The sequence below is a fragment of the Archocentrus centrarchus genome, chromosome 5, assembly GCF_007364275.1.
Source record: "Archocentrus centrarchus isolate MPI-CPG fArcCen1 chromosome 5, fArcCen1, whole genome shotgun sequence".
Lineage (NCBI taxonomy): Eukaryota > Metazoa > Chordata > Actinopteri > Cichliformes > Cichlidae > Archocentrus > Archocentrus centrarchus.
The window spans coordinates 25,520,651-25,543,057 of record NC_044350.1 but is presented as its reverse complement, the minus strand read 5'-3'; the positions used below and the strand labels follow the sequence as shown (position 1 = coordinate 25,543,057).

The following is a 22,407-nucleotide window of genomic DNA, read 5'->3' as shown; positions in this document are numbered from 1 at the left end:
TGAAGAAGGATGTTGAAGATGCACTGTGTGCAGTTTGATTATCCGATTAAAAACAAAATTATGTTATAATGTACTGCTGCAGGCTTTCCATTGGTGTACTGAGACAGTTTCTATGAGGTATCCACTCCGTGTCATTCGTGTTCATATACTGACACCTAGTGGCCATTGAGAGTGAAGCAAATAGCATAATGGAATAATAGCGCAGTTTCACCACTCAAAATTAATAGGTAACCAACTACCACTACTAAAATATCCCCATACATTTTTTGTTCAATATAAAATTCCAAAAAAACAAAAAAAAATCTTTTAATCTCACATTTCCCAAATAAGTCAAATCCACTTTGAATAAAAGTTTAATTCACAAAAATACATTGACCAGTATAATGAAAATGTACTAAAATGTACTTTAATAATCCATAAAAGCCGGAACATCATTGACAGAAAAACACAAGAAGCATTATTAGAGTTGGTTTAGTATAATATATTTCAGCTTCAAGAGACATAGAAATCAATCCTTATTTTTCCCCATATTTCTTCTATAAAAGACCCATTTTTTTGAAGCATTATTATGCAAAAAAATGGCATTAGAATATATTATGGGAGTTATGAAATCCCGGTGACTGAGTATAAAATTAAGTCATATCAGAGAGAGATATCTGCAGAAGAGAAGTCCATGAACAAGAGGGCAAACAAAGAAAAAATTAATAAAAATAATAGTAATAATAATAATAATAATAATAATAATAATAATAATAATACATATCATAGACCTTGATCTATCATCACTGACATGACAGGCATGGAGAATAGGTGTATGGCTATAAAAGATTTCTCACTTTTCCACTTTGATTTCACTTGAAAACATCTACACGTAATAACTGATGCATTTTTTTCATGCTCTTTTTGAAGAATATTTATAATCATACAACTAAAGAGGTCAACTTCCATGTCTTTCAAATACAATATTGAAAAAGATGAAAAATACTGAATCCAAGTTCTAACTTTGTTTTCCTTCTTAAATGCTGTTATTTTCCTTATGTTAGACTGTCAAAAAATAAAAATAAGGGGCTGGCCACGTAGGCAGCTCATGGACATTTTATTTATTTATTATTAATTTTTTTTTTTTTTTTTTTTTTTAACGTTTAGAGGCTGCATTTTAATCAGATCATCATCAGTTTGTGGTGCTGTTGTTGGTGCAGAGGTGGACACTGTCCATTCAGTGTTCACACTTAGACACCGAGGAAGGTCCTCGGAGGCAAGAGATTAGAGTCTTCTCTCTCTTACTGTCTTTCTCTCTTTATTCTCTCTGATGTAGATCATCCTCATCTTTTATTGGAGCAGTTCGGTCAGCTGATTCACCGTTTATGGCTGATGGAGGAAGGGGAGGTCAGGGCTGTTGGAATGCTGGCACGTTCCAATCAGGGCAACAGTTCTTCATTACAGCATTTCTGCAAGACAGCACACTGTCAGTCCTTGCATACTCAACACAAACCCTCAGAAAGAAAATAGTGGCAGTGCCCTCTAATGACTACTGAATGACATTACAAGTGTTGCAATTTCATTAGAAAGAAAATGTAGAGGCATATAACATGTATTATACCACTTTAAAGTACAAGCACTGATCATTGCATGAATGCTGTGTATGAATCTAATCTTAAAGCTCTTAAAAACCCCACTTAAGCATTTTGTCCTACTTCTTTGCCTGCTTTTTTTGGACCCTTAATTCAAAGTTTAGCATTCTTAAACTTCTTAGGTTTTTTTTTTTTTTCCTCCATGTAAACCAAAGGCCTTGGAAAAGAGATCAAATGTTTTGCACAAAGCCTCTGGGAATAGTTGACAACTCTAGCCTGTCTAGTCTGAGAGCAGGAAGTGAAGCCAGCAGTTCAAGAGGAAGCCCAGAGAAATACTCCTGCACCATTTTCCTCAGAGATACTTTCAGTGCCAAAGGATTCAGAAAGCTGAGTGATCACCATTTTGTGACTTATGTCAGCTGATCAGAAGTTAGGAACAATCAAGGGATCTCTTGTGCCAAAAGTCGTGTGATGAGGTCTGTTAAACTTCTGCTTGGGATCTTTAAACACTGTTGAGGTGCCATTATAGCAGACTGATCTCTCAGTTCATGCTCATGCTGTGCAATAGCTACAGCAATTAAATCAATTCTGTCTGGTTGGACACTGAGCGCTGCTGGTGTGTAACACACCAACAGCAAAATTAGGGTTGAGCACATACAAAAATAAGGGGAGTATATGCAGGGTACTGCAAGGGCATGCCCAGGTGACTTGTGGAGTAGCAGGACTGTGGCTAATTTGTAGGCCACACTACCATCCAGTGGGGCAGTGAGGGCATTTGACTTGAGTGCAGAGGATCATGTTCAGAGCAGATATTTTGACTTTTACTAGCCATGGCATATTTGGCATTTCCAAACAGCACATTTTTCACTTCAGCTGGCATTTGAGAACATTTCCCACATATACTTATTGACAGAGCCACTGAGAATATTTTATACACCTTGTGATTAAAAGTTACGTCCCACAATAAGTGCAATAACAGACGCCCTGCAGTAATCTTTCTTATTGCAAATGTTCATGCGGTCTACTCTCATATTCCTATAATATGAGGGGGGGGGGGGGGGGGGGGGTGACTACAAAAACAAACAATCCAAAAAGTCAATATGCCATCAGTTTGCCATCATGTTAGATATCTGTTCCCTGAAAATCCCACTCCCAGTGAATACAGTGGCAGCTAAACCCAGAGATTCAAAGTTCATGAGCTCATGAGGTCAGCAAGCTGGAAAAAAGCCACAAACTGACATGTCCCATTAACTTTCTCTGTCCTGTCTGTGGCTGGCACTGTATCCCCTCTCTCTTGCAGCGTATGAGCTGGTGTGCTGTGAGCAGTGGAACAGCGAGGCTGAAATCCCGTTAGTGCTGGTTCATTGGGCTGGCCGGCGTGACAGTCGGGTAGGGTGGGGGTGCTGACGCCACCCTGGGGCATGCTAACAGAGGCCCCACTCTCACACACTGTGGACCTCTAACTGACCACACAGATGGGTTCAGACAAGGAACGCAGTGGGTGGTTTAGCAACCCTGATGTCTGGGCTGGCCACAATGGCACTGTCTGTTTCACTAATCTGGTTTTATCTGCAATATCAAAGTTTTATTCTCCCACCCTGGAAGTTAAAAGTAACCGAAGAAGGTAGATGTAAAATCTCTGCAGTTGGCTGTGTTACTTGTTGGTTTGGCAACATAAGGGTTTTTTTTTTCTGACAACATAGCTCAAAATATCAGCTAACAGATCATAAGTGCTTCACACTAACAAAAACACAAGGAAGGAGAGGAGGAAAAAAAGTGTTGCAAACTGTCACTTGTTTAACTACTCCCTTTTTAATTTCAAACAACAAAGAGGCCATATGAGCTGCATTTGCTCTTTTAACTGCTCATTTTCACAATATCACTCACCAACTAAGAAACTAAACTGTTTAAGCTTTTTTTGCAGTTATATGCATTGCTGTTAGAACAAAATATCACATATCCTTGTGTGTAATTTATTATTCATCTATACGCTTTATGGATGTCTGCACATTAGTTTTTGGTGTGTGTGTGTGTGTGTGTGGGGGTATGATTATGCCAATGCATTGCCACCGACAACTAAATGTATTGTTTTTTTTATGAAGAACTTATTTGTCCACAAAAAGGAGACTTCCCCTAAACATGTTCAAGGGTCAGAGTCCTGCTCAAGGACACTTCAGCTGTACTGACACCCAGCTTTCAGTTTTCAAGACTCCCCAATCACGTGCCATCCTGCAGCTCTTTCATCCCCGAGCCCAAACAGAATGCTGGAAAAAATTTGGGCAGCAACTGCTTCAAAAACAGGCAAAAACAGACTAAACCACTCATAAAAAGTGTTGTGTAAAAGCATTACATTATTTGCAACTTAACAAAAGCTAGCAACTCCATTGCATTTGTACAGCACCTGATCCGGATTCAACCTTGCCTAAAAGCTCTTAATCGTCACGCATCTACTTCTTTCACTTTTAGCGCACAATTACACCCATTTTAAAAATTATTCAAGACTACAAATGCAAGCAGGTACAATCAGTTTAGCCTTGAGAGAAAGTTAATGACACCATGCAAACTAGTTTGAAGCATTCTGAACAGTTTAGGCTTCACTACCTTCAAAGTTTGGAAAGAATGAGGCCCGACTCAGTTATCTCCATGTTTCACTCGTTTCAGTGTTATCAGGAGGTCATAAACATAAAGGCCAACTTATTTTAGGCTACTGACATCTAATGGAGGCTCCAGTCTGTTTTCATGTCATAGTCCAACCTATTACAAAGTTTAGTTATTGCCTGTGGCCATTCTAAAATTAAAAGACAAGATTCTCTATTTGGAAGGAAATCACAGAAATAAGCGCGACTGTTTTCAGACTTCCTCATTACCAGCATTTGGTCAAAATGTTTTTTTTTTTTTTTTTTTTAAAATGCTATAGAAAAAAGGTTTCAAAAGAAGAAGCTCTTTTGATTTGTCTGGGAAACAACATGCCGACAGATCAGGATTTCCCAGATATAACGAGCTGCTGCAGCTTGCTGAGGTCTGAAATTAAACTCGTTATCACAGAGTGACTCATTCATTCAACAGAAATGAAGATTTTAAATTAAAAAAAAAAAATACTTAAAGTATTTCACACTTCTAGAGGATGATTCACAGATGAATTTGTAGAAATATTTACTGGACCTGTGCGTCACCAGTATCAATTAAAAGTCAAGTTGTTTGCAGATTGTAAGAGAACTAATGAGAAAGCAGTGTGGCTTATCTGCTGTCACGTGAAATAGTTCTTCAGACAGTTTTAACCCAAGTACATCTCCTGGATCCAGTTAAATGAATCACAGGGAGCCCTGTCACGTGTTACCTCATGTTGCTTTCTATTACACAGACTGTAATTGTGTAATCTATTGTCTCTCCATAAACCCGCTGTTATAGCTGCAGCTGCCCAAAGGGGGGGTTCCCTCTCTGAATTGTACCTCTTAAGTTTCTACAGGTTCTTCAGAAGGGACAGTAACCACTGGTGACAATTTTTTTTTTTGGACTGTAAAATTAAATTTGATTTGACTTAACTGCATGCAAACAAACACACATGACTAAAACAATAACTGATGTATGCAGTACCATCTGAGACAGCAGAGGAAGATCAAGGCCATTACATAACACTAATCTGACAGCTTGTCTATGAATCATGAAGTTGTGAAGATGCCAGTTGCATGGGTATTTAAGACTAATGTGTTTTGAGATTGTACACACACACACACACACACACACACACACACACACACACACACACACACACACACACACACACACACACACACACACACACCCCTACCTGGCTCAGAGCTGCTGCAGGGGCTGGAGGGAGAAGGGGTCTTTAAAGCAGGACACAGTTGGATTTCTTTTTTGCCTTCTTCTTTTCCACTGGCGTTTTCCTATTTATCTGTCTGACCAAGTCATAGAAGATCTAAGAGCAAACAAAAATGTTGAAGTTGTGACTCTGTGGTACCTTTGAGTGGCCACACGTAGACTTATCACTAAATGGATTTGCGTCCATTTAGTTACACACAAAAGGTTTAACAGGATGTAGCCTGGAGAATCAAGTATAATCCGACCAAGCTCATAATTACCTACATCTTACATAAACCTTAGGTTACTTGTCCTAAATAAAATTCTGCTAATGGAAGTAGTACACATATATCCAACTTTTTAAAAATATATTTTGAGTTGTTACTGGAGGGGTCGTTGTACTCACATCAAGGACGTTGATCTTTGACTTCGCAGAGGACTCTAAAAAGGCACAGTGGTTCCACTGTCTGGCCAGGTTCTGGCCCTGCTCCTTTCCCACCACACGCTCATCCTCCAAGTCACACTTGTTCCCTACCAGGATCATCGGCACCTGCGGACAGGCAGGTCTGTGTGTGAATCATTCCCCATCATCTGGTATATGTTCTTTGTTCATGTATTTTATTTTTTACATGTAACAGAAACGGGTGTTTAGACTCCTTTAAATCCATCTTGCCTTACAGCTCAAATTCTACTCTGTTATGCAGCTGGCTGTTTTAGAAGCTATATTAAATTTGTATTACGCATGGCTGAAGGTGTAGTCCCAGGTTCACCTCAGGCACAAGTAATAGAACGACGCCTTCAAATGTGTGTGTGTGTGTGTGTGTGTGTGTGTGTGTGTGTGTGTGTGTGTGTGTGTGTGTGTGTGTGTGTGTGTGTGAGAGAGAGGGGGGGGGGGGGGGGGTTGTTTGTTTATAAAAAAAATTCCCTGAGGTAGAATAATCAGTGACAAATTTAAATAAATTCAGTGGTGTTTATGTCATGTAACATTAAAAAGCATATCATTATACTCAAACATTTTAGACCCGTATAGATACTGAAATCCCTTATACACTAGCACACATAGCTGTACCCCAACTGAAAATGTACCCCAACTGATATGATTTATTTTTTCTCATTTCACTCAGGCTGCCACATTTAAACTACAATAAAGCTAACCCTACAGGCGCAGGCCTTTTTACTGAAGCCACACCACTCATATAAGCACATATAAGCAAAGGGGTTAAATCTTTGGGTGGGCTGAGAGGTAGTAAAAAGCAATATTTGTACAACCGAAGTAAAAGAGTGAAGAGATGATTAACAGTCAATGAGTGTCCATTTCTAGCTGAAGCCTCAATTGGAGGGTCACAAAGATAATCAATAAAATAATATTGATTTCCTTCCCTGCTGGGAAGCAAATAAAATCATTTAGGTTACACAACAATGACCAGAGAGATTAAAGAATCAATATGAACTCACGAGGAAGTTGGTTTATTTTTAAAATTTTGTTTCTTTAAAATGGGAATAAGTTGAAAGCAAAGCTGAGGCCACAGTCATTAAAATAAAGTGCAGCTAGTTTTGGAATCTCCCAAACAAGCAACACTTCTTCTTTTGTTCTCTCAGTCAAATGTTTTAAACAACCAAGGTCAAAAATTAGAAAAAAAAAAAAAGAAAAGCCTGAGGAAGACAGAATATTCTGGGCAAAACGTCATCCCTGACTGTCAAAATAGGCAGAGTTGGTGCAGTCAGGGTGTCGGGATGCGTCTCATCCTGCCTGCTGTTTCCTGGTCGGCTATCTAGGGAGAATGCTGGCCCACAGGAAGTTATGACAGCCCCGCCCAGCCGGGATAACATCGCTTTCCTTCCTGAATGTTTTCGAACATTTCAGCTGGATTCCATGCTCCAGCTGCTCTCTGGAATTATATGACACAGAGAGACTGTGTGTGGATGTCTCTTAGCATTTATTCAGCGTGGACTGCATTTCAAAATTCAGACTTGGTTTAATAAACTAATCACTGTAAAACTATGTGATGATAGAAAAGGGATCAAGGCCCAGGTTTATGGAAGAGTTAAAGGATTTTGTCACAGGGTTCGTTCTCAGGATCTCTGGGTTTTTGTGATACAGCTTAGGAATCAACTAGTGGAAAGTTTTGCATGCAGCAGAAGAGGCGCCAATAATATATCAGCTGGGGAAGGCTATTTGTGGTGACAAATAAATCTATGCATGGGAAATCCTGCCTTCACTCTCTTCTTGGGGTCCAGAAATGTCCCCCAGACATGTCTTGTGGATATGGAAAAACTACATATTTGTAAGCAGTATGCTAACATGCACTCACAAAACCTTTTCCCACCCACAAGTCTACTTTTCAGGGGTTGTTGTTGAAGCAGTACCATCAGACAATGTAAGATATAGGATGAGTATTTCAAGGCTCTCCTTCCTTCTCTCTCTCTCGCACCCTTTCTATGGGGCAGACGACAGGAAACTGAGATGTTTAGATTAACCCCACAGAGGTTGGTGCTTGATGTTTGATATCTAAACAAGTCCTCACACTGAACTGCTGAATGACACTTCTCCCAGGGGTCCTGGGAGAACCGGTGGTATGCCCTCCTAACATAAACTCTTGAGTCAATCTGGTATAAAAAAAACGAATGGTGAGATGCCTGAAAGGATGGTGGTATGCAGGGATGAAAAAAAATGCTCAGCAGCACACAAGGAAGCATTAGCCTACTTGAAGAATCCACACAACCCAGAGAATCTTATTCAGATGTTATTAACATGCTACAGACAGGTCTTATCCCGCCAACAATGGCACACTGAAGATTGGATAACACTGAACAGGAGGGTATAAAATAGCAAAAATTAATAGAGTTAGTCCTTTAAAATGGAAGAGTACGTCACAAGCACGGAGTCAGGCATTAGCACCATCCTGTCACACAGGCAGTGATGGAAATGGCCCGGAAAAGTCATAAGACCTCTCTTACATAAGAACTGTGAAAGGAAATGGAGGAAGTGAGCTTTGAATTCACTAGTGGATGCTCACTTACTTTATTTTCACCACTAATGACTCTTCTAAAGAGATGGAATTTGACCCTACTGTGTTCAATGAACGTACGGCCATTAAAAGCCCTTTTAATTGAGCCTGGCAATATTAAATGCATCTGTACATTTTGCCCGCTTTGCAATAAATGGTGCATGGCAGAGCTGAGAATAAGAACAGCTGTAGCAGCAACAACAACAGTGTCTGCTTTAGCTCTGCAACCCCTTGATAGCTTTCACAAAATAAGAAATCTGCCTTCTTGGATGAAAAAAAGAAAACATGTCAAGCATTTCCTTCGGTCGTGCATTCCTGCAAGGGGCAAAAAAGGATAAACAGATATCACGGCTATCATAGGTAAGGGCTCAAATGACCAGTAGACTGATAGCTGGCAGAGTGGCCATAATAGCCAGATAAGCTGAACTCTTTAAACTGGATGATATTTTCAAAGGGAACACACTTCCAGAAGAAAAGGAACATCAGCTGTTTTCTTGCATGTCGAGGAGCCACTAGTCCTGCAATCCATCTGTTAGCCTGAGGCTAACCTCAGCTCCCAAACCATGGAAAGCCTAATGAAGAACCACAGCCTCACAACCCAGAGTTTTTGATGAGCTGAGGCTCTCCTTGCACATCATCCCTGACAGTCCAATCACCCACACAGAGTGCCAGACCGCATTAAGACCACAAAGCTGGCCATCAAACAGAGGGGGGAAAGAATGCAACAGAAGCTGAAAAGGCCAGTTAAAATAAAAGCAGCAGAATAATTGCACAGATATAGAGTAAGGCGCGTAAGAGGAAGACAAAAAAAAAAAAAAGAGAGCTACAAAAGTTCTGCTCCAGGCTAGAGAGGGGCTTTATAGATGGTTGACGGGGAACAGGGAGACGTGAGGAAGAAAAACCAAGAGGGTGGGCTATAGTATTCATTCCCTCAAGAGATCACCAAAAAAGGGCATCTTAGATCAGCTCGACCAGAGAGGGGATGGAGGGCTTACTCACTCCAGCAGCCCACAGTTTAACAGAGATATAGAAAACTGGAGACGTGCTGCTGACCAACAACCAAGGAAAATAATGAGATGACACATCCTCTTATTTGCTGTGTCGCTGTGAGGTACAACTGATGGAGAAAACCACACAGTATGCAGGGGGGTAAGAGAAAAAAAAAAAAAGTAAGGCTTTAACATCCAAAATAGTCCCCTCCTTTTCACTGGTCTCTTAGCTTAGTGAGCACCAGTGCTCTGTCTCTATGATAAACACTGATGAAACCACAAGGACACACACAATGTTAATATTAATCAGTACTCAGTTATGCAGAGTACACAAGTTTGCCACTGTTTACACTCTATAAACATAACTCAGTGACACTGATTATGTTATGTTAAGATAATACAAGTTTGTAATTAATGACATAACACAGAGTGATTACAGTGTTGAATAGTATCCATGGCAACAGTTTAATCAGGTCCCTGGAAAAATGTAGGCGGCTGAGCCCACGGACACAGGGCGTTAGGTCCAACTGTACTATTTGCCACTACTCTTGTTTACAACCCACATGATTAAACAAAATTTTAGCCACAAACTGAAGAAATTATGCATGCTTTATTAAACATGCTTGTAAGCTTATGTGAGTGTATGGTATACTTACATCCTCTGTGTCCTTTACTCGTAGAATCTGTTCTCTCAGGTCTTGGAGGTCATTGAAGGTGGACTGTGCTGTGATGGAGTATACCAGAGCAAAGCCTTGGCCATTCTTCATGTACAAGTCCCTCATTGCTGTGAACTGTTCCTATAGAGGGAAGGGGGGAGACGAGTTATGAGCTCTGCCACATAACTTCCAACATTTCACATAATTTATACAGATTTTTTTTTTTTTTTTTTAAACTGGTCAGTTCGATGCATCAGCTTGATGATTACAGTAATCTTCTCACACACAAACTTTGCAAGATGGTTGAGTCTGTATAATCAAATCATTTGTCAAGCAAAGGTGTGCTGGCTCTACATTATCTCTTTGGGATTTGGTCTATTTGTCATAATAAAAAAAATAATAAGCAATCTGAGGACATTACATTGTGCCTCAATGAAACTGAGCACCATTTTATTATTTAGAAATGTTTATAAACTGAATAATTATGGAGGAAATTTGGCTGGTCGAAGTCCCATTGGATACAAAAACAATATCATACTGTATTACAACTCTTGGATGTCTATCAGGTTTTTCAGCATGCGTGCACACACACACACAAATACAATGTGGGCCTAATGAAGACAAACTGCACACTAAAAAAAAAATATGTGTTGCTTGTGCACATCTCTAGGATAAGGCATCATACCACTGAAATATGAGGAGACGGCTCCTTTTAACCCTGAGGCTTCTACAAAGCAACACAAAATCTGTTTCTCAGTCACCAGTTCTCACAAATATTTCAGAGCTGCCATACAACCTGGGATTTTCTTGCAGAGGGGCACTTAACCAGGGGCCCAGAATGTCAGACTAATTTTAGATTGGTGAACAAAATATTCTAAAACCTTAAACATGGATACACCAAGAAATGCACCACAGAATCCCATAACTGGATGTCATTTCAGCTAATAAAAATCTCATCGAGCCCCCCCCCCCCCTTTTTTTTTCCTGTAATTGAGCCCGAGTAGCACTGACTAATAGCGTTTGAACAGGATTTGACTGAATGCAGTTAAACAGTGTGTGCGCAAAGCATCAACTACTGACTGAAATCAATTTAGCTTTTAAAAAACAAACAAAAAGAAACCAAATCATCAGACAATAGCTGATGGGTACTCTGATTGTTCTGAGTCAGCCCTATATTCACTCAAAATACACTGAGGAGAGTATAGACACAGCAAAGCTGGGTACTGACCGATTTCAACTGCAGTGAGTTTACTTACTGTGCCGGCTGTGTCGAGAATTTCAAGCATACATTGCTGTCCATCTACCTCCACTTGCTGTAAGAAAAAACATGCAACTTCGAGTAATTTCAGGTCAAACCAAACAGAACTCGTAGTTTAAAATTCTGTATACACTAAAGACTGAGAGATGCAGCTAACATCGTGGAAAAAAGATGAAAGTAACTATAAAGTAGAATAAAGTCAGGGGGAAAAAAAGACAAAGAATGAAAACCAGGAATCAGAAAGGAAACAGAGTGAAGAGGGGAGTTGAATGAGAAAATTCCCAAGCACAATAAAGATGTGAACCTGAGGAGCAGCTGCTAACAATCAGCTCATTTCAAGCCAGCGCTCTGCCTCTCACAGGACACTCACCTTTCTGTATGAGTCTTCTATTGTAGGGTCATATTTTTCCACAAAGATTCCTTGTACAAACTGAACTGTCTGTAAGAGAAGGCACGAAGAAAGCCAATGTCAAACGTCTGAAATGACAAATATAGTCAAAGTCTTCTAGTACTTTGGCCATCTATGACCATGAGGGTGTTCATGAAGTTCAGCTGAAATGGTGACAGACACATGATCAAAACCCGTGTACATAACACATTTTACTGGAACAGTTAAATCTGCACGCATCTGCACTCTGACCATTTTTTGCTTACAAAAACACATTCAGGTAGGTATGTTACAATCACCACGTCATTGGCCAGTGATGTTCTCTGAGCTCACCTGTTTGGAGCCTCGCATACTACAAAAGGCAGCACTGATTGCACATTTGGACACCAATTTGAGGTATATGGATGTGTAATTTTATGTTTCTGCTTAAAACTGATTTAGTTTATCAATGCCCAGAAGGCTCCATTGTCAAAGCCAGATTCCATCATGGCATTATTATCGATGTGGCTTAGGTATCAAAATTGTTCTATGCTCTATCTGCACAGGTTTCATTAAAAAAAAAAAAAAGACATGCACAGAAAACAATGGTAAATGATGACAAGATCCTTTCCACAGTAAACAACAATCTTATACATATAGAACACAATATTATAGGCCAGATCAGACTTTACCAAAAAGCATCTAGAAATCCAGTCTGGAAACAGAATTATTTGGCCAAATGAAACTGATCACTCAGTACGAGAATAATGTGAAGAAACAAGTATGGAAAAGGATTGGAATGAGGCATACAACTCCATCTGTGAAACCATGATGTCAGTCTAACTGCATTAGCATGCATAGCTTCCAATAGCAGTGACTCACTCTTGTTTACTGGTGATGTGACACAAGACAGAGGCAGCCAAATGAACTCTGAAGCATACAGAGATATACTGTCTGCTCAGATTCATTGACGGGACAGAGTTTCACAGTGCAGATGGCCAAAAATTGAAATCATACCGCAAATGCAACCAAGGAGATTTTGAAAGTTAAAAGAAGACAGTTATTCAGCAGTGCTCGAGGTAATTATCTCAACCCGATCATGCAAAGATTTTACATGCTGAAGACAAAACTAAAAGGCAGAAAAATCCACAAACAACTACAGTCAGCTGGAGCAAAGGCCTGCCAAAGCATCACAAAGAAAAAAAGCTGTCTGTGGAGATGTTCATGGGTTCCAGACTTAGGTAGTATTATAAATGAACATTTTATATAATAGTTATATTATTTTGTCCAATTACATCTGAAAAACAGAGGCCTGTGCATAAAAAAAAGGTTTAATGCAAACATTTCTGATCTTCAGTTGCTTTATTTCAAATATGATGAGGCATACAGAGCTAAAATTATGAAAATGTGTCTCCAAATATTTTCAGACCTAACTGTAACTGAAGCCCCTTTACACAAGAGCATTTTCAGGGGAAACAGTGTCGTTTTGCCGTTTTCGAAAAGGGACACGTTCAAATGGAAACGTTTAGAAACAATCTCCATTTACATGGAAACGCAAGACGTCGAAAACACTGCAGTTCCTATTGCCAGGCCACAAGTTGGTGGTATGGATATAGGAGCTGCAACCATAGTGAGCATGTGCCAGTGCCCCTGTTTTCAAAAAGTAGCATTTTCACCTGTTTACACTGAAACGGGAGGCTGAAGCGCATCAAAACTTTGGGTTTTCATCTGAAAACGTTCTCGTGTAAACGGGGTCTTATTAGATGTCCAAGCACTGGCTTAGTGGCAGGTTTACGTTTCTTTTTTTTCTCTCTCTCTCTCTTTTTTATTTGAGGAATTAACCTGACACCTGGTTGAAGTTAGCTGAGCAAAGCATACGAAGCATACATCACTGCTGTAAACTGATAGTATTAAAAATAAAAAATAAAAATTTCAATCGGCACTCATTTTGCTGGCCATAATTTCTACACCTACAAACACAGACTAGCTTTGAACTGACACGCTTTGAATCTTAAACAACAGATCATCTATTAAGATATATGCATGCAGCAAACAGCTGACATAAACAACACAGGCCTTGGAAACAGATTAAACACTCATCAGTAAACAAGCATGTTATCAATAAACCCTTTAAGGAAAAACAGTCAAAGGACAGTTTCATCTGTGCTCTATAATCCTCCATAATTAATCTTTTACCGCATAGTTTCCTTCAAAAGCTAGCAAAGCCTCTTGCTGTTTTATTATCTAAAAAGTCTTTAGGGAACACATGGCAGGGGTAATAGAGGCAAGGAGATGAAGGAAGAGGTTTGGAAGGCCATACTCACCAAAGCAGACTTGCCCACACCTCCAGAGCCTAACACCACTAGCTTGTATTCACGCATGGCGGGATTGCTTCACTGGACAGCCCAACAGTCTGCACTGGACAAACAGGGAAAAATTGAAATTGGACAAACAAAAAGGTGTGAAAAGACAGTGGGGGGAAAAAAGCAAGTTGTGCTAAGAGTAACTTTCTTTTCAAGAAAGAGATTTTTTTCCTGTCTGGTCTTTTGAGTTTTTCCCACTCCAGAAAGAGAGAATTCTAGTCATTCCTAGAGGATATAGAGGAGAAGCAGGACAACAATAGAGGGAACACCCATAAGCAGAGCTGCTTCAGGGTGGAGGAGGTGAAGAGTATGTGACCCCTCTCTAACAAAAACCAGCTGTGCTGTGTATGTGTAGGGGGAACCGAAGGGGAGATGATACACGGATCTGGCAGATATTCGTCGTAATGACACAATCATTTGGCTTTCACACACCAAAACACACCCTGCTTTCAGATTCATTAGTCACTCAGTCAGTTTTTGGTTTTGAAAAAATAGCAATATGATGGCAGTCTCTTTGGCTTATGACAGAAAACAGCTGAGAGGAGTGGAAAATGGAAATTGTGAAATCAAAAATATCCCTTTAAGGAACGAGGAGGTTACGAATCACTGGCACACACTGTGGCATAAAGTCAGATGGGTAGCCAACTGGGTCACTACAAGCTGGGATACAGACTCAGAAGGGTTTAGATGTAGCTAAGCAAAGTGGGGATTTCTGATTATCTACTGACACAACTTCATATCAAACAGTATCTCAGGGTTTTTCCTGGCTCAGAAAGGGCCTTTGATGGGTGTCTACGCACAGCAGTAAGCAAAAAAAACTCCATGTATATTGAAAGTAATCAGTCTGGTACCTTATTTGGCAGAAATCTTAGTTATTTTTGAACTTGCACACAAATCTCTCTATTATAATTAAGTACACTAAACCTATATTAACAAAAACTGGTTTAAAAAAAAAAAACATTTTAAGAAAGAGGGGATTTCCCAGTAATCTAAGAAACATTTTGTCTAACTAAAGTAAAAAAGAAAAAAAAAAAGGACATTCAGCATGAGATATAAACCATTTTCTTAATCAATACAAGCTGTAGTAAGCCTATATTTGGAGAACAATTAAAATATTTTAATTTCAGGTTTCTTCAAACACCCATCACCTGACTGCCAGATAAGGTTTTAATGAATCTAATGTGCATGCTGAAATTGGGTCCCAAGGACAACTTTATAGCCTCACTTAATCAACTCTTTTGCAAACATCAAAACCCCAATAATCAGCCGCTCTGGAAGCAGATGATCCTCTTCTGCACTGCTGTTTTTACAGGACACGCCAAAGAAATTCTCAGGGGGAGTGGTCAAAGGACCAAGGACCTCCAGCTTCAATCACAAACAGGGACCATGTGGGACAGGCTGGAGTGTGCATAATTCATATTCTCTAATCCTCTGCATTCAAAGAGAAGTTCTCCTTCCACAATTTTGGTGGTGGGGCAATGGGCGACAAGACAAAAAATTTTTTTTTCAAAATAACAGCGTTGCATGAGTGCTATGCAAACATGCAGCGCTATACCCTCAGCATTCAAGAACAAAGTCAAGTGCATGCACAGTGTCACAACTACAGATATACAATGTAGTACACACAATGTCACACTTAGATTTAGGCTAGACTTCACTTGTCAACAATGTGCACGTCATGTTTTCACTGTGGACGCTGTGGACTGACCCCTGCTAAGAAGGATGCCGTCAGTGGCTCGCTCTGTGACAGAGGCAGTTAGATTATTATGTGCCTTCTTCAGAGGTCGTTATGGAGAATGGCTCCTCCTCCAAAAAGCGCAGTCAAATTCCAACTACTTCCTCCCATCTTTAAACATCTCTGAAGGATATACAGTTAAAATAAACCTACTGTAAACATTTCAAACCTCAGTTTGCAGCCTATGGACCATATGTTTCTGTCCAACAGTTCCCAGAAAAATAATCAAATGTCATTTTTTAGCTTGAAATACCCATCTTTGGCATTTTACCACCTTTTTGAACACCAATTTTAATCATCCTTTCAAGCAAAATGACACCATCCTCAACTAACTAGATACTCATTTCGAAAGACTAGTCACTACCAGTCAGCCTGGTTTGGCACTTCTTGTCTCAAGTCTCATTAAGGACTGACTCAGTGGTCAGGTTGATGCTCAGAATCATTCAGCTGCCTTTCCAAAAAGTAACTCTTTCCAAAGTCTAACTCCAACTCCACTGTCTTGGACTACAGCTGGCAACAGCAGTCCTTGGTCTGCTTTGGAGAGCTGCTGTAAGCTGGAGAGACACTAACAAGAACATGCAGCAGGTGGAGAACTGGACTATGAGCCACTACACCGAGCTCATCAAGGCTGCAGAGCAGAACAAGGACTGCCAGCTGTAGTACAAGACCGTGGAGTTACAGTTCAACTGCAGCACAAGACTCACTGGAGAGGCAAAAGGAAAAAATAAATAAAAGTACTACTAGAACAAAAATCCACAGATTTGGATTCATAGGGATGTACATCTGCAGTTTTCAGTACTGTAATAATTACTTCTAATATTAGCAGAGGAACTCATTTCAGAAAAGATGAGGTGTCGCCACAGTTTTGTTTCCTATAAGAGTGTGCTGTTCACAAAGTTAAAAATAGTCTTCTCATTTGCTGGACTAGTTTAACATTACTGCTGATTTCTCTCCAATTTCACATCCCCTTTTTTCAGACAATGCAATGTTTTTTTCAGTAGACAATGGAAATATAAGGGCTACGCACCGGGTTTTAGGGTTTTTCACTTTATTTTCAATACTGGGAAGGAGTTAGGTTTAATATTACTGGCATTTTAAAAATTTTGTAACCACCTACCTAACTGGAAGCAGAACTGATAGAGCTATGGTTTCCCTTTTGTGTAACTGTGGGTGCTTACCACAGCAAAAATACAAATGTTTATAAAAAAAAAAGAAAAAGAAAAAAAAAGGGAGAGACAGACCCTCGTGTGATGGAAATAAAACTAGCTGAATTGCCGATGAGAACTGAAACCACACCCAACCACTAAAAGATTGATTTTACACCAACGGAGGGATATTCAACTATAAATACATTGCAAATTAAAAATAATTCAGAACGGGGCATAAAGTTGGGGAAGAGAGGCAATCTCATGGTTTGTCTTACTAAATAAGTCAAACCACAACTGTCAAACCCTTCATTTCAATCGCAGCCCGAACAGGGGATTTCCCCTCATATAGAACGTATTGTTGCTTTATCAAATGGGCAGAAATAGCAGTAAAATGCATAGACTTCTCTTAAGTAAGGTAACACAGACCCTTTTTCTTAACTATATGTGGACTAATCAAGAGTTGTTTTTTTTTGTTTTGTTGGTTTTTTTGGCCTGTTTTGAGCCAGGAAAAACCCTGTACACACCTCAAGTTTTGTACGGCTGTGACACAACATTGCCACACTGCAGAACCTGCCCTGAGCACCAGGCAAAGTACCTAAAACCCTCTTTGGTGGTAGTTACTCCTACATCTTCTGTCACCAGAACCACATTTTTGCAATATGATTTGCGCACACAGAATCTCACGGATGAAAACAGTACCAGCCAAATTACTACAGCTGGTAAACAGGGGCGACAGCCACCCAGGTACCACTTTCTCACTAATTAGCACTGCTGGCAGCACTGATTTAGTTCAGTTTTTTTTGTTTCAGCTCCTACCTTCAGGCAGGAGCTTCATAACCATCCATGCATGCGCAAACAGGCTGAAACATAGCTTTTCCCCAAAATCACAACAACATGTCAACAATTTATGTGTGGCATTTTACATTTTTATATACCTTTATTTATTGAATCATATTTTATAGCTCTATCAAAACTAATGCCCATGCACCATCATTAATTGTCTTTTTATAATTTGTTATACTTGAAAATAAATGAAGGTCTTAAATCTAGAATCTGTTTGCTTTCCTTAACTTTGATATAAATTATGAATGCCCGTGCCTGAAAACAGTCAGGTGGGATGCTGGTGAACTGATGCTGAAGCTCAACTACAAATGAGGGGCAATAAACCACTTTTAAAAGAAAGCACTGCCACTATTAAAGTCTTGGGAGAAGGACCAAATTTTTTAGCTTGTGTGTGTTTAATCATGCTAAAGAGTCGCTGGGCTTGGTGCCACCTTTTCCACCCCAAATGAACTTGTTGATTACAGCTCAGAGAAATTCAGCTTTAAATTTAATTAGCCAGCGACATGATTTTTGTTTCCTTCAGCCTCCAGCTACCTGCAGCCTGTTTTGCAAAAAGGTAACAAAATGAGTGAAAAGGATACTCTCATTCTGACACTTTGCCTGCATGACAACAGGGAAACTACACATAACACAAGCCTGCCAACACATTCACAATACCCACAAACACACACAAGGCCATTTAAGGACATCAGCCTTTAAAACCAAACCCCTCTCTTTCCACTGCCCTCAACTACACACTGTCATTCCCAAGAAAACAAACACACCACTGCTGTTAATCTGCTCTCGTAGTAACCCCAGCAAATAAGGAGCGGGAGAAGGCCAGATGCCACAAAAAACATGTTCCTCTATGACATCACTGCATCACTCACCCTCTACAGCCAAAGGTATGTATCCATCTAAGGCTGGGAATTGGATTAGGTGGCGCCGGTAGCAAGAGCATGCAGCGAATGCAAGTCTGGATAAACTAAAAAACTTAATTTAGAGAACAGGAGGCTGTTCAGCTAAAGTACAACCTCTCAGGACCCACAATTTCCTGATTTACTCAGACTAATCCAACAGCAATGAAGCTGTCACAGAAACTGACTCAGCAGGATGGGATGACTGACAGCTGCCCTGTGTATCCTCCACCCAGTGCAGATAGTGAACATGCACCACACATCCGCTGGTTATGTTAGCAGTGCCATACCAACTCTTGCGGGTTGTTGCTTGCTCGTCAACCTACATGTCAATTACAGGAGCTATGCTGTTAGACAAAAAAGAACAATCTACTTGTGGTTTAGGGTGAGATAACAGTTTCTCTTAGGGGTGTTTTTAATATGCTGACAAGTGCTTGACAGCACATTACCTCAACTAAAACTGCAGTTCACACCACATGAGCAGAGAAAAAACATTTTTTTAAATGGATATGTAGTAAACATAGAGGCTCCTGACAAAAAGTCATAAACTATGGTATAGATAGAGGAGGAACAGGTTTTACAGCAAAGTTATTTTCTACTAATGTCCAGATAATTCCTTGAAAACTTTGTAGATCTTTTTTTAGTCATTACAGCAGGGTACAAGGTACGAAGCAGCTGTAGTTCAAGACTGGGATGAAAGGAAAAAAAAAATATGAGACATCATATCAAACTTTATTCTTTACCCATGTTAAATGGCATTTTTGCCTTGGAAACTGCACTTATAACAGATTTCCACACCCTGCTATCTAACTAACTTGAAAATTAAGTGGAATTAATTAGTTTGAAGTGTATCAACTTTAACCTGTCTGTAATTTCCTATAATTACTGCCAAATTACATAGCTCTCTTTCAGAGACAGCCCCAGGAAATTAAGAATTTACAAGCTTGTAAAATAAACAGTTACCACCAGTGTAATAGCTGCCATGTTTTCACAGAGGTAACTGGAATAAAATATTTTCTTAAGAAAAACTTTGATAATGAACTAACATCATTCAAGAAATAGAGACTTCTGAGTAACTACACTTGTTACAATCTTCTCTTACAAAATAACATAAAATGAACCAGTGACCCCATAATCTAGTTATACATCTCTTTTTTTTTTTCTTATGCACTACAACCTTGCATGTCCCCATGAGTCAGAGCAAAACCGCAGTGAGGCACACAAACTTTTGTGACTTAATTATGACAAAGACCTGTAACTGACAAGCCTTGTCAGCCAAATGTATCTGTTACTGGGGCCCTGACCTGTAACCACATCCTCTTTCCTAAGCGCAAAAAGACTTCATGCTGATAGGATGGAAAAGGAGTAGCTACCTACTAAAATAACCTCTTCCAGTCTCTGTTCCTGTTCAAGAATCCTGACAGCAGGCTTGCTTGCTTGCTAAGAGGGAAGAGGAGGGGGGTTAATAATATGTGTGTCATCTTTAAACAGAGATTGAGGCAAATGAGTAATTTCAATAAACAAAAAGTGAAATAATGCACCTTTGAGGCAGTCAGCCTCTTTATAGCAAGGTCTAATTCATTAGGAAAGTAAGGACCTGTTATTAATAAAGCTGCCCTGTCGTGTGTTTACAGTTTAAAGGATGGGGCACACACCTTTCCTGCTTCACATCACACCCCCTGCAGCAGAAATGACATGCAATAGGCTGCCATGTAGCTGGGACTCAGACAAGAGAAAGTCATTTGAGCGCTTTGGTTATCTCACTGTGAATCTATCTAATTTGCTTAAGGCAGTGGCATATGCTTATCACTTCAGGTCATGCCAAGTCCCAGCAATCTGTGGCTCGGACTACAGCATACAGCAACACTGTCGATGTGTGATTATTACAACATCAGCTCCAGCAATATTAATCAAATTCTGGTCAAATCATAAGCCCGCTTACAGATAAACCCTTAAAATGCCATAATCTATAATCCACACGAGTGAGGCCGGCATCTGTCCGCAAGCAGTCGAGTTTCAAACCAGCAACTAGCCTAAGTCCCGTTATCAAGCTCGTTAGCAAAACGCCGCTAACTAGCTAGCTTTAACTGCCTACTGCGGGCCGCCGACACTTCACAAACCGCTAGCTGCGGCTCGCTAGCAGGGGAGCTAACTAGCTGACACATTCCCGACCTCTGCGCACTATCAAAACACAACCAGTCTGTCAGAAACCTGCTGTAATCAACCGTACCTTAGTATTAGCAAGTAAACCAAGACGTGGCAAGCTCTAAATCAAGCCGCATTACAGCGTATTTTCTCGGGAAAGCCACAGCTAACGTTACCTGCCCTTCCGTCTGGCCTTGACTAAAATGGGAGTGCACACTCCGGTATGTACTTGCGGACAATTCCTCTCCTTTATCCAGCGGAAAAAAAAAAAAAAAAAAAAAAAAACAGACACACACACAGGCACACACAGCGTGCACACTGAAGAATCAGCTAATCGCCACGCGAGCGTCGGCTGTACGTAGTCCCGTGCAAATGACTTATTATTCGACCGCATTTAGCACGTAGTAAAGTTTGGCTTTTTGCACTTACCGTATCTTGCTCGCTGTCTCCTCGCCACTCCGCAAGTGTCAGTTTGCCTCCGGCCTGTGCGCGCTGCAGACGTCACTCCCCGCTGTTTCTCATTTTTCTTAAAAGGGCATGACACATCGGCCGCGCGCCCCGCGTCATTTGCATGATAACGGGCTGCACGATAATGATAAGTACCAACACAAACACACATGTAACTGTTATATAGCAAATAACGTATATTGTAACATTAAGCAGTCCTCAAAGATGAGCACTTTGTAGTTGTGGAATCTGTGAAAAACTGCAAAAATGCAAACAAAATGAATAAAGTAAGCCAATTTTCTGTGCCAAATCATCACTATTCACTAATATTACAAACTTTGTAAGGTAAAGTCTAAATTAAGTCTCAAGAGCCCGCCCTTACGAAAATTCACCATGGTTTCCTGTGGTTTTTATGCAATAACCATGGTTTTACCATGGTTATTGCTTCAGGGGTGCCTGTACGAAACAGTTTGTGGTTCACTTTTGAATTGGTCTAGATTTTTGGGGGGGGAGATAAATGCTTGTGTTGTGGTGACATCAGAAGAGAGATCTAAATTTGCACAATGGTGAAAATGAAGATTTAATAATAGCCGGCTTGATTTGCTAAAGGACCGAAATGCAAATCGTGTAGTTTGACACGCTGAGCATGGAAAAGGCAGCACTGTCTAGCCATGCCCAGTGTCACTGAAGTGAAAAGGCAGCTTTTTTTTATGCAATAGCCGTGGTTTTACCATTGCATAAAAACCATAGGAAACCATAGTGAATTTTCGTAAGAGCCAAGAGGACACATAAAATTTGAGTATTTTTCTTTAAATGCTGTTAAAGCTGATTCTTAAAACTTCACCAGTCATATATTATTAGACTTCAATGTCTTTTTGACATGAGAAAATAGTCAACATCTCCTAGTTTCTTAGTTTATGCCATGGAAACCACTTGACACCAACCTAAAAAATAAAAAAAACTAAATAAGTTTATTTAAAAAAATACTTTTCAAAACAGGTTTCAGCTTCACTCACTTTTTTCTTTCTCATAAAGTCCAGTGAATATAAAAAATAACCCACTCCCTTTAATGACTGAGCCAATGTAAAGCTGACAGCTGACACAACAAATTAACAGTAAACTAATCACTTAAGCATGTTTTGTGTGCCACTGTTTCAAC

At 39.9% G+C, this 22,407-nt stretch overlaps 1 protein-coding gene across 8 annotated transcripts; it reads right to left on the bottom strand.

Annotated features, from left to right (window-relative positions):
* Window positions 1–384: 384 nt before the first annotated feature.
* LOC115779810 (ras-related protein Rap-1A-like) lies at window positions 385–21,338 on the bottom strand. Of its 8 annotated transcripts, none has more exons than XM_030728637.1 (8): window positions 21,231–21,338; window positions 13,996–14,084; window positions 11,675–11,743; window positions 11,303–11,359; window positions 10,047–10,187; window positions 5,800–5,943; window positions 5,380–5,511; window positions 385–1,448 (listed from the first exon to the last, which is right to left on the bottom strand). In XM_030728637.1, exons 2-7 carry the CDS (start codon window positions 14,050–14,052, stop codon window positions 5,422–5,424), a joined length of 558 nt encoding a protein of 185 aa, XP_030584497.1. In that variant the 5' UTR covers window positions 14,053–14,084; window positions 21,231–21,338; the 3' UTR covers window positions 385–1,448; window positions 5,380–5,421. The 8 variants fall into 8 exon arrangements, with proteins under 8 accessions (XP_030584497.1, XP_030584499.1, XP_030584498.1 ...); XM_030728639.1 differs by having other exon boundaries at window positions 13,996–14,089; window positions 21,231–21,316; XM_030728638.1 differs by lacking the exon at window positions 21,231–21,338 and adding an exon at window positions 20,978–21,118 and having other exon boundaries at window positions 13,996–14,089.
* Window positions 21,339–22,407: the final 1,069 nt, after the last annotated feature.